General features: G+C 46.8%; 1 protein-coding gene across 11 annotated transcripts in view; it reads right to left on the bottom strand.

The window, feature by feature from the left end:
- Nucleotides 1-12,399, bottom strand: part of Numa1 (nuclear mitotic apparatus protein 1) — an 81,758-nt gene that overhangs the window by 12,596 nt on the left and 56,763 nt on the right. For 8 of the 11 annotated variants that reach the window (XM_023702037.1, XM_023702043.1, XM_023702047.1 and 5 more), the window contains 11 exons: nucleotides 8,098-8,177; nucleotides 6,747-6,829; nucleotides 5,985-6,065; nucleotides 5,109-5,196; nucleotides 3,465-3,585; nucleotides 3,106-3,243; nucleotides 2,829-2,986; nucleotides 2,483-2,600; nucleotides 2,280-2,397; nucleotides 1,807-1,947; nucleotides 113-229 (listed from right to left, as the gene is read on the bottom strand). In XM_023702037.1, coding sequence (XP_023557805.1) covers nucleotides 113-229; nucleotides 1,807-1,947; nucleotides 2,280-2,397; nucleotides 2,483-2,600; nucleotides 2,829-2,986; nucleotides 3,106-3,243; nucleotides 3,465-3,585; nucleotides 5,109-5,196; nucleotides 5,985-6,065; nucleotides 6,747-6,829; nucleotides 8,098-8,177 — 1,243 coding nt within the window. The remainder of the gene's footprint in view (nucleotides 1-112; nucleotides 230-1,806; nucleotides 1,948-2,279; nucleotides 2,398-2,482; nucleotides 2,601-2,828; nucleotides 2,987-3,105; nucleotides 3,244-3,464; nucleotides 3,586-5,108; nucleotides 5,197-5,984; nucleotides 6,066-6,746; nucleotides 6,830-8,097; nucleotides 8,178-12,399) is intronic. The other 3 variants (XM_023702046.1, XM_023702048.1, XM_023702044.1) reach the window with 2 other exon arrangements.

Raw genomic sequence — 12,399 nt, 5'->3', positions numbered from 1 at the left:
AGAGACAAACAGGGATCTAAGTGATTCCCTCAGTTACATCCTCTGGGAACCAAGCAGGGACAGGAATCACCCCAGGCACATAGGTCTTCTGGCTGCTCCTGTGTATTCCTACCTGCAAGACATCACCCAGCACCTCACCCCGGGGTGGGGTCTCTGGCACTTGGGCCAAACGTTCTTCCAGCTGAGAAAGTTTTCCCTGAAGAATTTCATTCTTCTCTTCAAGGCATTTCTGGGAGAAAACCAGAGAAAGACCCATGTAAAGGGGTGGAACAGGTAACAGAGTACCACACAGGCCTCACAAACACGAACAAAATATAAAAACATGGTGCTGTTAACAAGATCTGTCTTTGCTCTGGCCTAAGGGGAAGTAAAAATCTCAGAAATTATGGACCTGGCCCTATAAGGGACCTGACTTTCTAGTCCTTGCATCAAATTAAATCACACTATGAGCTGCTTCCTACTTCCTCCAAGGCTACAGAACTTAGTTCCAATTTCCTTACCATACATCTTTTCTCACATAAGCTGAGATTATATAAACAACCACCAGTTTAAAAACAGGCCCTGGACTTGCCAGTTAGCTCAGCTGTTTAAAGCATCGCTTGGGCAAAGGCAGTCAGTTGCAGGGGACCACGATTCCATCCCCAGCTCCAAAAGCCACATTACACCCGCCCTTAAGGAAGCCTGAGATAGCGCCCTCCCCCCAAAAAATCCTCTAATTCGGGCCAAGGAGATAGCTCAGTGGAGTAAGTACTTGCCTGACAAGCACAAGGTCCTGAGTTCCACCCCTGGTACCACCAAAAAAAAAAGCCCCTGGAAGGGCCAGCCAGATAGCTCAGCACATTAAAGTTCCTGCTCAGGCAGAGTGCAGGGGTCACATGCCGAGCTAGCCCCTTCCCCAGGGCATGCTGAGATGCCAACTGAGACTGGGCGTGGTACACATGCCTGTAACTCCAGCACTTGGGAGCCTGAAAACATGGAATCACTAGTAGTTCGATCTGTGTAGTGAGACCCTGTAGACCCTGTCCTAAGTACAGAAAATAAATTTAAAAAAAAAAAAAAAAAGCCCCTGGAAGGGGCGGGGAGATAGCTCAGTAGAATAAGCGCTTCCCTGGCAAGCGCAAGGGCCTGAGTTCAATCCCCGGTTCCGCCAAAAAAAAAAAAAACACCAAACCAGCCCTTGGAGCTGGGCCTGGTAGCTCACATCAGTAATCCCAGCACTTGGGAGGCTAAGGCAGGATGCTCACTGCAAGTTCAAAGCCAGCTAGGGTTACACAGCGAGATCCCGCCTAAAAAAAAAAAAAAAAAAAAAAAAAAAAAGCCCCAAGCCCCATGCCTACTTCCCCCATCATTTCTGATTAGGAACAAGGCACTAAACTCAGTGTGGCTCTGAATTTCTAACCCACCTACAGGTCTGGGAGGGCACTAGTACTGTTTTATTTACTCATCAAGAAACTGGCACTCAGATGCTTAGTGCCTTGTTAAAGTGCTCCATGGTCTACAAGTGGCAGTTGGGTTCTTATAAACAGCAACAAGTCTGGCACCCCTAATTGGGAAATCTTAAATTCCAAATGCTCCACAATCCCAAACCTTCTGAGCTCCAACAAGATATTCAAGAAGTTCTGGATTTTGGGGTATTCAGATTTTGAATACTCACAAAGTCTATGCAGATACCCTTAAACTGGAAAACTCAACTCACACATTCTGGTTTCAACCAACCTGCAGCTGACTTGAGAGCTGCCTCCCCTCAGTGTGTCCAGCATTCATCTGCTGTCCTCCAGCCTGACCCCAACCCCCCAGCAGAGTTACCTTGTCCTGCATGGCTGTGCTGAGCCCTTTCTCCAGATGGGCCTGCTTCTCCAGCCACTCCTGAGTAGCCTTGCTGTGCTCCTCGTTCAGTTCGTTGAGGGCTCCCTGAAGCTGCTGCAGGTTACTGGCAAACTCCCGCAACTGAGGCATGAGAGGGACTTTTGGTCACCCAGGGTTCAAGTGGCATGGCCAGTGCCACCTGCTTTTTACTGCCCTGGGACTGGTACCTCCACCTCCTCCCATCAATTACAATGAACCACACTGTTAATTCAGGACCACACATCTACTTTTAGGGGTATATCCCAGTCCCCCAGCTGCAGTCAATTATGGGATGAGGAAAACTAGCTCTGTATTTAGGTTTCTGGAGAAAAACTCAAGCCTGAGCCAAGCTCCAAAAGTCTTCTTAACCTTCTTGGGGAGCCTTACAGACCACCTCAGCCCTGAGGGTCTCCATGCATGGCCCAGTCCCTCACCTTAAAAGACAGGTCCCCGTTCTCCTCAGAAAGCTGGTTAATCTTGCGGTCCATCTGGCCCTTCTCTGTCTTCAGGTCCTGGCACTGCTTCAGAGTCTCATGCAGCCGTAAGGTGAGGCTGCCAGAAGGGAACAGTGAGGAAGGTAGGCCCTGACTGGGGCCAGGGAGGCTGGGAGCTGGAAAGAAGGCAGGGAGAGCTCTACCTCTCATTCTTGCCTCGCAGCTCCTCAAGCTCCCTGGGCTCCAGAGGGCTGGCTGCCTGCTTCTCGTTCAGCAGAGCAAGGCGGTCGATGCGCTGTTGCATCATGGATATCTGTGCATCTGACCCAGAGTGGGGAGGAGAAGAGAGGCGGTCAGCACAGAACTGCAGGAGCAGGTACAGAGAGGAGGGGACATAGGGCTTTGGGAAAGGGCACTTCCAAGAAGCCAGCCTGACCCTCAGCTCCAGGGCCAGTAGGGAGGAAGTGGGGGAGGGCAAACCGTCGCCCACAGCTTCCCTAGACGTAAACCCCAAACGCTGCCTCCCAGCCACAGCAGCCAGGTGCTCACCCTTCTCAGTGAGGCGCTTGCGGAGCTCAGCCAGCTCCAGCTCCAGCTCATCTCTATTGCTTCTCTCATCTGCAAGCTGCTTCTTCAGGCGCCTCATCTGGAACTGTGGAGTCTGCAGGATGTCACCCATGGGAGAGGCTGGAGAACCTGACAGGAAGCTGAGAAAGGAGATGGCCAGAAGCCAGGATAAGAGCCTGAGATTGGATGTAACTAGCACTAACCAAGGGTGGGGAGCAGGGGCTGATGGTCATTAGCACTGCCCGGGAGGCCCAGGTACCTGGGTTCTGTCTGCAGTGCTATCTCGTGCCTCATGACAGGACCTGGAGAAAACTCCTTCTCCCTTCTCCATGCCTTAATTTCTTTGCTGGGCGTGGAGGGGGGAGGAACATATTCTCCTTGCCTCTGCAGAGCAGCACTGAAGGAAGGACTGCCTTAAACAGGGTACTGCCTTTGAAGGAGGTCTGCCCACAACAGATCCCAACCAGTTTTCCCAATGAGTACTGGGGCAGATGAGAAAACCCCAGATGGACAGCATCCTCCAAACACCCCAAAGATGTGAGGCTGAACCTCCAGAATGCAAGGAATTGGGATGTGATTGGATGCTGAGGTCCCTCCCAGGGAAGGCCCAGGACATACTTGTTCCCACTGGAAGAGGCAACCTTCTGTAGCTCTAGGAAGCGAACCTCCCTCTTGGTCTGGTGGCTGGGTGGGGACAGATCTTCAGAGAAGGTACTGGAACAGGTGGAAGGGACAGCAACTAGAGATAAGGAGCAGACAAATCAAAATATGTCAGTAAGGGGGTGAAGAATTTAAGCACTGTCATGGCAGGTGAAAACTTGCCTCCATAGGTGTGACTCTTGGGAGTTTTTGTTTTATGGGACAGGTTCTCACTATGTAGTTCAGGCTGGCCTTGGACTTGCGGCAATCCTCCTGCCTCAGTCAGTCAAATGCTAGGATTACAGGCATGTGCTACCACACTTGCCTGATCTTTGGACACTTTGTATGTAAACTTCAGAGGAAGGCATTGGGCAGAACCTGAAACCCAGTGTCTGGATATCCTGAGGTCAGGGCCCCTAACCACAATCAAGCATGGGGCTTCCGTAGTCCAGGACGTCAGTACTCAGAAAGAGCAGATAGACAGCATCTCATCTATGCTCTGAAACTGGACTGGGTACTATGCTTTTCCTTCCAGTCTGCTGCAGAGGCAGCTGGGAGCCCTGCATGGCATTTCCCTGCAGTTCTCAAAAGCCTCTTGTGTCAGATTTACTGGCCTCTATGCAGAGCTCTCTGTCTGAACCTTTCACAACCTGTGCGCTCTCAAAGATCTCATCCCCTTGTTCCTATGGTCACTTCTGTGGGATGCTCCTACCTCTCATCAATAAACTCCCTTCTGCGCCTACCCTCTGCCCCCTCAAGGTCTGTGGGGCCTCCTTGCTCTACTCATGATGTAAGTGGTCACCGACAGGATGAGCCACAAGCCTGTGTCTGGCCCAGAGCCCTCTCCAGCACTCTGGACTCACATCCCCAGCTGAAGGTCTTGTAAATCTGAATTCGACAGCTGGCAACAAATTTGCCTCGCTCTCCCCAGATTCCTCTCACACCACCTGAGCACCTGCTCACTCATCCGCTGTGCTGCCAGCCAGATGCTCTGCAGGCCCTGCCCTCGGATGCTTGATCATATTTACTGGTGTATGTGTTTGCTTTCCACTGAGAACATGCACTTCATGAAGTGAAAAGCTTTTCTAAAGACAGTCTTCCTAGATTTTAAGCCTAGTGATTAATTTAACATTTCAAAATAGACTTTGATATGGTGGTCCTCACCTGTAATCTCAGCACTCTGGGAGATAGACAGGAGTATCACAAGTCTAAGCCTAGCTTAGGCAACTTAGTGTAACCCTCTCCCAAAATGAGAGGGGGTGGGGCAGAGCTGGGAATGTAGATCAGTCTGACAGCCCTGGGTTCAGAGTCCTTTGTACCACAAGGGGAAGAAGAAAGGGGCGCGTCTGTGAGAGAGGAAGCTCAGCCTCACAGTGGACTTGATCACTGACCCTTTGCTGAACTACCAGGCAGCACGGGGGACTCTGGGGATGGAGATGATGCTGACACAGCCCAAAAGTCAATCAACCCCTCCACTGCACCCTTCCTGAGTGCCAACTGCGTGCCTCATGACAGGGACAAGCCCCAACATACATACACTCATTCTCACATACACCTCTAGGACAAGGACTCCCGTAGTCCCTGCCCAGATGAGGGGATCCCAGGAGGGTTTCTACTACTCACCTTTCTTCAAGAAGACCTCTAGATCCTCAGTAAGATGCAGCCCATCCTCATGGTCCAGCATAAACTTAAGGATGACTGCTAACTCTGCCTGCACCATGGAGAGAACGGGAGCACCACTGTGCTGTCAGAGGGGCCTCTGAAGTGAGGGCTGAAGAGCTTTTCCAGACAGTGCCCACCCCAGGTTCTCCTGAGCCCCATGACCCACTGACTCCCATTCTTCTTCTCAAAGCCAAGTTCAGAGCCCAACCCACAGCACTCAGTAGTGCACATAGTCCTTTCCCTCTGCCTCCCCTCAGGGTGCACTCAAGTGTTAGACCAAGCCCCTAACATACTTCACTTCCTGACTTCAGGGATGGGACACAGACAAAGCTTTTATACCTAACCATGGTGGCCTTGTTCAGATGACCTGACTGGAGGAAAGAGTAAGATAAATGAAGTAAAGGGGAAATACACAGACAGAGACACACAGACATGGATAAATACATAGGGACAGAATAATTTCTATGTGTCATCTAGAAACACCAGGCAAATAATTAAATATGTGTGCATAAGAAAGGTCTTGGTGGGCTGGAGAGACAGCTCAGTAGAATAAGCACTTTCCTGGCAAGCACAAGGGCCTGAGTTCAATCCCCGGTTCCACCAAAAACCAAGAAAAAGTCTTAGAAATCTACCCTTTAAGCTGAGCAGTTATCTCTGAGAATGTTACTGGCAAGAGTTATTTCCTTCTTTGTGCTTCTCAATATTTTCTGGGTATTTTCTATAACAGATGACTGTCATTACTATAACCATAGCTTCTCAAGGAATATGTACTATTTAAAGAAAAAGAAAAGGAGTGAGGCACACCCAGGCTGTGTCCAGGAGCAGGGTGGAGCTTACCTGAATCCTATATTCAAACTGTTCCCAGTCCCGGAGGTTTTGGGAGCTCATGGAGGAGTGGTACAAGAGCAGCATGATTATCTAGACACCAAATAGGAAGCAGCCACTCAGTAGGGCGTCTCTTTCCAATGTTTCCACTCTTGGGAACTTGGAGCTATTCTAAAAGCTCTTCCAAAACTCCTAGAATTAGCAGTCCCAGGCCACCATCCATAACAGCCCCAGGACATACTTTGTTGCATTTTACTGAGGACTCAATGCACACTGTAAAAAAGCAAGTTGCCGAAATGCCTGTATGGTTAAATCCCTAAAGTATAAAGCTTTAGGTACCCTATATAGTAAGGTCAGCACCCCAGAGGCAAGGGGAGAAAAGCAGACAGAGCTTATCCCCCCGCAACAAATGCACCACACGATGAGCCCTGATTCCTGCCAGGTCTTCACTGCAGCTCATGGTGCTGATCTAGGAAACTTTTTCTTTTTTCAATTTGTAGAAATAGCCCTTTATTTTTTATTTTATTTAATTATTTTGGTACTGGGGATCAAACCAGGACCTTGTGCTTGCCAGGCAGGTGCTTATGCCTCTGAGCTATATCCCAGCCCTAGGAAACTTCTTTGTTAGAAGATCATGGTCCCCTAGGATTCCCAGGCTCTGGCTCAGGGGAGGACTGCCTGATCCTGCTCTAAATTTTAAGAGTTCCAGAAATAAGGCACCCACCATGCTCCCTTGGGTTAACCCAGCCCCCAAATTTGGTATTCCACAGGTACCTTGGCCAGTTCCAGCTCTGATCCCTCCATCACCTTTTGTACAGACACAAGGCATTCTGCAGAAGAGGGACGTTTTCGATTTTCTGCAATGACAATGTAGAAAATAGGGTGAAGTCCCCGGGACTCCTATTTGAGACCATCAGAACATGGGAGTCTGAGAAGCAGATCTCCAGTCTAAGAGGACGGGAGGACAGTGTTCCTTATTCCTGTATCTTCTCCCAGCCACTTCAGCTCTGGGTCAGACCCCTATCATCTGTCCAATCACCAATTCCCACTCAGCACTAGTAAAAGAATCCAGGGGTCACTCCAGACCAGTGATGGCAAATCTTTCAGAGACTAAAGTCCAAACTGGAACCCAAACTCACTTTTTTTTGTTTGTTTGTTTTGGTTTATTTTGAAAAGTGCCAACACTCCAGTTAAACCTGAATACTGAGTTTTTAGTTTAGTAAAAACAAGTTATACATTAACAACTTTTGTCTTAGAAGAAAAACAAGGAACTGGGCATTGTAGTACATGCCTGTAATCCCAGCACTCGGGATTGAAACAGGAGGGTCACTGTGAGTGGGCTACAAAAGTGAGCATAAGGCCAGCCCGAAATGCATTATCGAGACACTGTCTCAAAATAAATAAAATGAAATGAAAAACAGCACACGCCATAAGTTTGCCACCACTGCTCTAGAATCCTATGCCAACTAAGGGTGCAGACATCAATAGCCAAGTCAAAGTGGAGTGAATGGGGATCCCTGGATCTAATGTTGCCAGAGGTGAGGCTCAATTACTACCTGTTCTATCTAACTGGATTCTCACCTTCCCTATATTCTGTTGAGATGGAGATGGCAGACAGCTTCCTGTGTCAAGTATGGTCATGCTGGACCAGGCAAGAGGAACTGACAAGCACTGTGCTAGCAGCTTCCAATGTATTATTTAATCCTCCATCAACCTGAAGAGCAATTTTCTTTATCTCCAAAGTACACACAGGGGAGCCTTTGTGTAGAAAGGGACGGCAGTGAGTGGAGTCAGCATCTCACCAAAACTGTCCGTGCTCCTATGCCAATGACCTAAGCAATTATCTGGGGGCACTTTTTCTTGGAAGGGAGGTAGGGTAGCATGGATCTTTCTCTCTCTGGCTCCTCAAAGCGAGGGGAACAGAAAGCTAGGGAGAGGGGCACCAAGTAGCAACCCCTCTGCTCTACATGGATCTGAGGGGAGTTCGAGCACTGAAGGGACACAACACTTACACCAGCTGGTGTAAAACCTGGAAGCTGACCCAGCTGTCTGCGTTTCTGTGCCAGAGTAGGCAGCTCTGAACCTTTCTCCCAACGTCCAGGTGCTAGTTAAGAAAAGTGCTTACTGTGCAGGAAACCACACACAAAGTCCAATCTCTCTGGCACTGGCTGCTGCAAGACTTGCTGCCCCTCTTCTGTGCTGTGGCTAGAAAAGGAACAGGTATTAGGACAGAGTATGCAGTGTGCTCTGCCTCCTTGATGGTATGTTATTTCCTTTCTCTTTAGCACTCAGTTTACAGAAAGCCAGGAGAGAACTGGGAGATAACATGCCAGCCAACAACATGTTCAGCTGGAACTGTGGTGGAGACACAAGACAGAGTCCTTCTGGAGAAGATGGCACCTGACCAGCCTGTTTGCAAATACAAAAAGTCTCTGGTAAAAGGGGGGCAAGAGGGGACAGGTGGTGCAGATGAATGGGAAGCTAGATTAAATACCCTGAAAGTCAGCTTGAAAGTCAGGAAGCCTGAAAAACATGGCTAGGGCAGAGAAGCCATGGAACGAGACAATAGGACCAAAACCTGAAAGAACGGGAGGGACCAAGGTTCTGAAGTGAAAGGATTCGCACCCTAGGCTGGAGACAGACTGCTAAAAGCTCCTCCAGGCGAAGCCAAGGAGCACTCATTCTTGATTGGTAGCCTCGTCTTACGTAACTGGAAAGAGAGACAGCAGGGGGCGCACTCACACAGCCAGAGCCCACCCCAGGGCGCTCCAGCTACACTTCATTTTTAGAGGCGACTATTGCTGCATCGCGAGAGTATGTGAAATTACACTTCAAGTTAGAAAACAGGCTTCTCTAGTACAGCTGCAGCTGGAGATAATGACTAAAGACACCTCAGCTTCTCATAACCTGAGCCCTTAGGTCTGAAGGACCTTTCTGGAACTTTCCTGTAGCACAGGCATCCTGTCAGGCCCAAGGAGCACCCAAGTCAGCAATGAATTTCCCCTTTACTCCGCACCCCATCTAGAGGCCCACAAAAGCTTCCAAGTGAAGTTCTTGAGGCAGGAACTGCAAAGTCCTGCACAAAGCCTTTCCTTCCTACTCACAGATGGGAATGCAGGGACTGTTTGCTTCAGTACACTCCATTAGAGAATTTTCATGTGAAGTGAATGGGGAAAAAAAAAATTAAGACAAAATGAGCTTTTCTTCTCTCTTTCCCTTCCCCTCTATTTTTTTTAATTAATTAATTAATTTTGTGTGTGGCCAGTTCAGCCCACCAGGGGGCGGGGCTGGCTGGCATGTGGTGCTGGGGATTGAACCGGGGTCCCAGTGCTTTTGCTTAGCTTGTTCTAAGTAGGTGCTTTAAACCACTGAGCCATCTCACCAGCCCTCTCTATGTTTTTTGAGACAGGATACTGCTATGTAGTTCAGGATGGGTTTGAGCTCAATATGTACACCAGGCTCCTACTTTCAAGTGTCTCACCCCAATCTAAGACTGAGGAAGCACACTAGAAGAAAACTGGGAAAATAGGCAGAGTTGTCTTTCCCTATAAAATGTTCCTCCAGGTTATTAACCTACAGTAGCTCAAGAAGAACACAAATCCATTTTGTCTTTAGGCCAAGGAAAATTTATCTTTTCAAAAGCAAAAGCTCCTTCTGTATTCTTAAGTTAAAAAAGCTGTTGCCCTTAGGTATGTTATACTTGGTTGCTTCACTTTTACTGTTTCTTGAAACAGGGTCTGGCTACATAGTCCACACTGGCCTTGAATGCAGAAATCCTCCAGCCTCAACCCGAATGCTGGGATAACAGATATGTGATACCACAGCTACTGCTTCTCTTTTAGTGATGTTAAAATTTAATAGTTAGCTTGGCATAGTGGTGCATGCCTGTAATCCTTGTAATGAGGAACCTGAGGCAAATGGATCCCTTGGAGTTCAAGACCAGGCAGAACTGCATTGTGACACTGTCTCAAAAAGACTTAAACCGTGAGCTGATACTGCCAAACTCATGGTTTCACCAGACTGATAAGAGATAGGCACTAGATCTACCACCTCACCAGGGTTTTAGCAAATCACTGATCTGAAGGTGGTACACATCCCCACATATGAAGCATCTTGCAAAAAAAGAAAAAGAAAAAGCCTTAAGCTACTTGGGCTTAGATCCAATTATCAGCTTACTGGCACAAGGAGAACAATTTAAGCAGCACGACGATGATGCAATTTTTAAGTCAGGATTTAAGAATTTCGATAGGATCAAAATAATGGGATGAGGTAGCAATGGACAGAAAGAGATAAGCAGAAAGCAAGACTAGTGTGAGGAAACACACCTGAGATAAAAGATCTTGAACACCAAGCTGAAGATGTTAGATTCAATTGTACTATTAATGAAGAATAACTGAGGTTTGAGGAGTCAATGAAGAGTCACAAGGAAAGCAGGGTTTGAAAAAGACTCTCGAGATTAGGTCCACAGGAATGGATGGGACTAAGGACAGATTAGAGAAGAATGAGGTCATGCAGGCCCGGCATCAGAGGGGCTGGGGAGGTAGCTCAGTAGAATAAGCGCTTGCCTGGCAAGTGCAAGGGCCTGAGTTCAATCCCTGGTTCCGCAAAAAAAAAGAACGAGGCAGAAGTCTTCTCAGGACAGATGGGAAGGACAGTGAGTGACCTATTAGAAATCAGTACCATGGAGGAAGAAATCTAAGGTGACACTGAGATGTCCTGTCCGCAACAAATGGGACAGAAAATGGCAGTGTCTGGATCAAAATGAAAGTAAGAACAGTGATTCCCTCAGGAGCACTGAAGCTTGGTGCTGGTCACTGCCATACAACATTTTTTAAAGCCCTGTATGGCCCTGAGAAATTATATTTACATAGTTATTGTTGGGTCACACTCTTTACATTCTAATGTCATCAATTATATGAAACAATTGCGTTAAATAATGTATAGCAAACATTGTAGCAATCAATATATAGCACTCAAATTACCCTAAGCAATGTGTAGAATTTAGTTATTGCAGTAACATCATAGACATTTAAAAAGCAAGAAATTGGTTGTGAACATATAAGTTGCCCTGCATTAACTTGAAAGCACTCGGAAGGAAGACTTTTTATTATAAACACTGTAAACGTATTTCAGTATACATTGCTATGATTGATATTACATACATGATAAAATTCATAGTAAACCAGAATCTGAACATGGGTGAGCAATGTGGGAAATGTTTTATTTATCTCAATGTATTCTGCTACATAAAATAATTCACATGGGAGCAAAGCCATGTCTTTAATGAAATGTAGGAAATTACTGTTATTCTGTTTGACTTGGCATATATTAAGAAACACACTGGGCTGGTGAGATGGCTCAGTGGTCTAAAGCACCTACTTGGAACAAGCTTGGCAAAACACAGGGACCGCGGTTCAATCCCCCAGCACCACATGCCAGCCAGCCCCGCCCCCTGGTGGGGTGTGCTGGCCACACACACACAAATAAATAAATGTTAAAAAAAAAAAAGAAACACACCAAAGGAAAACCCAAGTAGATATAGTAAGAAATTTATGATTCCAATCTCAGAACACAAAGAAACTCTCAGTGAATTCAGCATAAGTAATCTCACAAAATGTGAGAAGTCTTTTTTTATATTATTTTGCATAGTTGGAGAAACTTGTGTCAATGTATATTTTGTGGAAACATCTGTAACTTTTGGTGTTATTCATATTACAAATAAAAATGCTATGAGAAAAGAATGAAAAAAAAAAAAAAAAAAAAAAAACCAAACAGGTGTGGTGGTGCACCTGTATAACCTCAGCATTGGAGAAATTCAGGCAGGTGGTTGGTGTGAATTCAAGGCCAGCCTGGATTACAAAGTGAGTTCAAGGGCCAGGGAGATGGCTCAGTGGAATAAGTGCTTCCCTGGCAAATGCAAGGGCCTGAGTTCAATCCCTGGTTCCACCAAAAAAAAAAAAGTGAGTTCAAGGCCAGCCTGAACTATGTATATAGTGAGACTGCCTCAAAAAGACAAAAAATTTAAAAATATTTCTAACATCATCATCACCTACTAACCCAAAATCTTAAAACCTAATCAATGTCCTAAGCTAGCTGGGGACATGAAAGAGACTCAGTTGCTGCCTCTGATATATGCAGTTTTATTTATTTATTTTTGCTGTACCAGGGATTGAACTCAGGACCCTGAACTTGCCAGGCAAGCGCTTATTCTACTGAGCTATCTCCCCAGTCTATATGCAGTTTTAGTATCTTCTTACCACCACCAAGTTGCTCCCAAGAACCAGTGATCAAAGGCTTCGGAGAGATGTGAATCGCCACTTACCACCATTTCTAACTGCCGTGGATGGCACACACCTTCGACACCTTAGTCCATTCTTGCCAGAAAGCTCAGGATCTACTGTGCCTTACCAAAAAAAAAAAAAAAAAA

The sequence above is a fragment of the Octodon degus genome, unplaced genomic scaffold (genome assembly GCF_000260255.1).
Source record: "Octodon degus isolate 3935 unplaced genomic scaffold, OctDeg1.0 scaffold00146, whole genome shotgun sequence".
In the NCBI taxonomy this organism is placed as follows: Eukaryota; Metazoa; Chordata; class Mammalia; order Rodentia; family Octodontidae; genus Octodon; species Octodon degus.
This window is presented reverse-complemented; position numbering and strand designations above follow the sequence as displayed.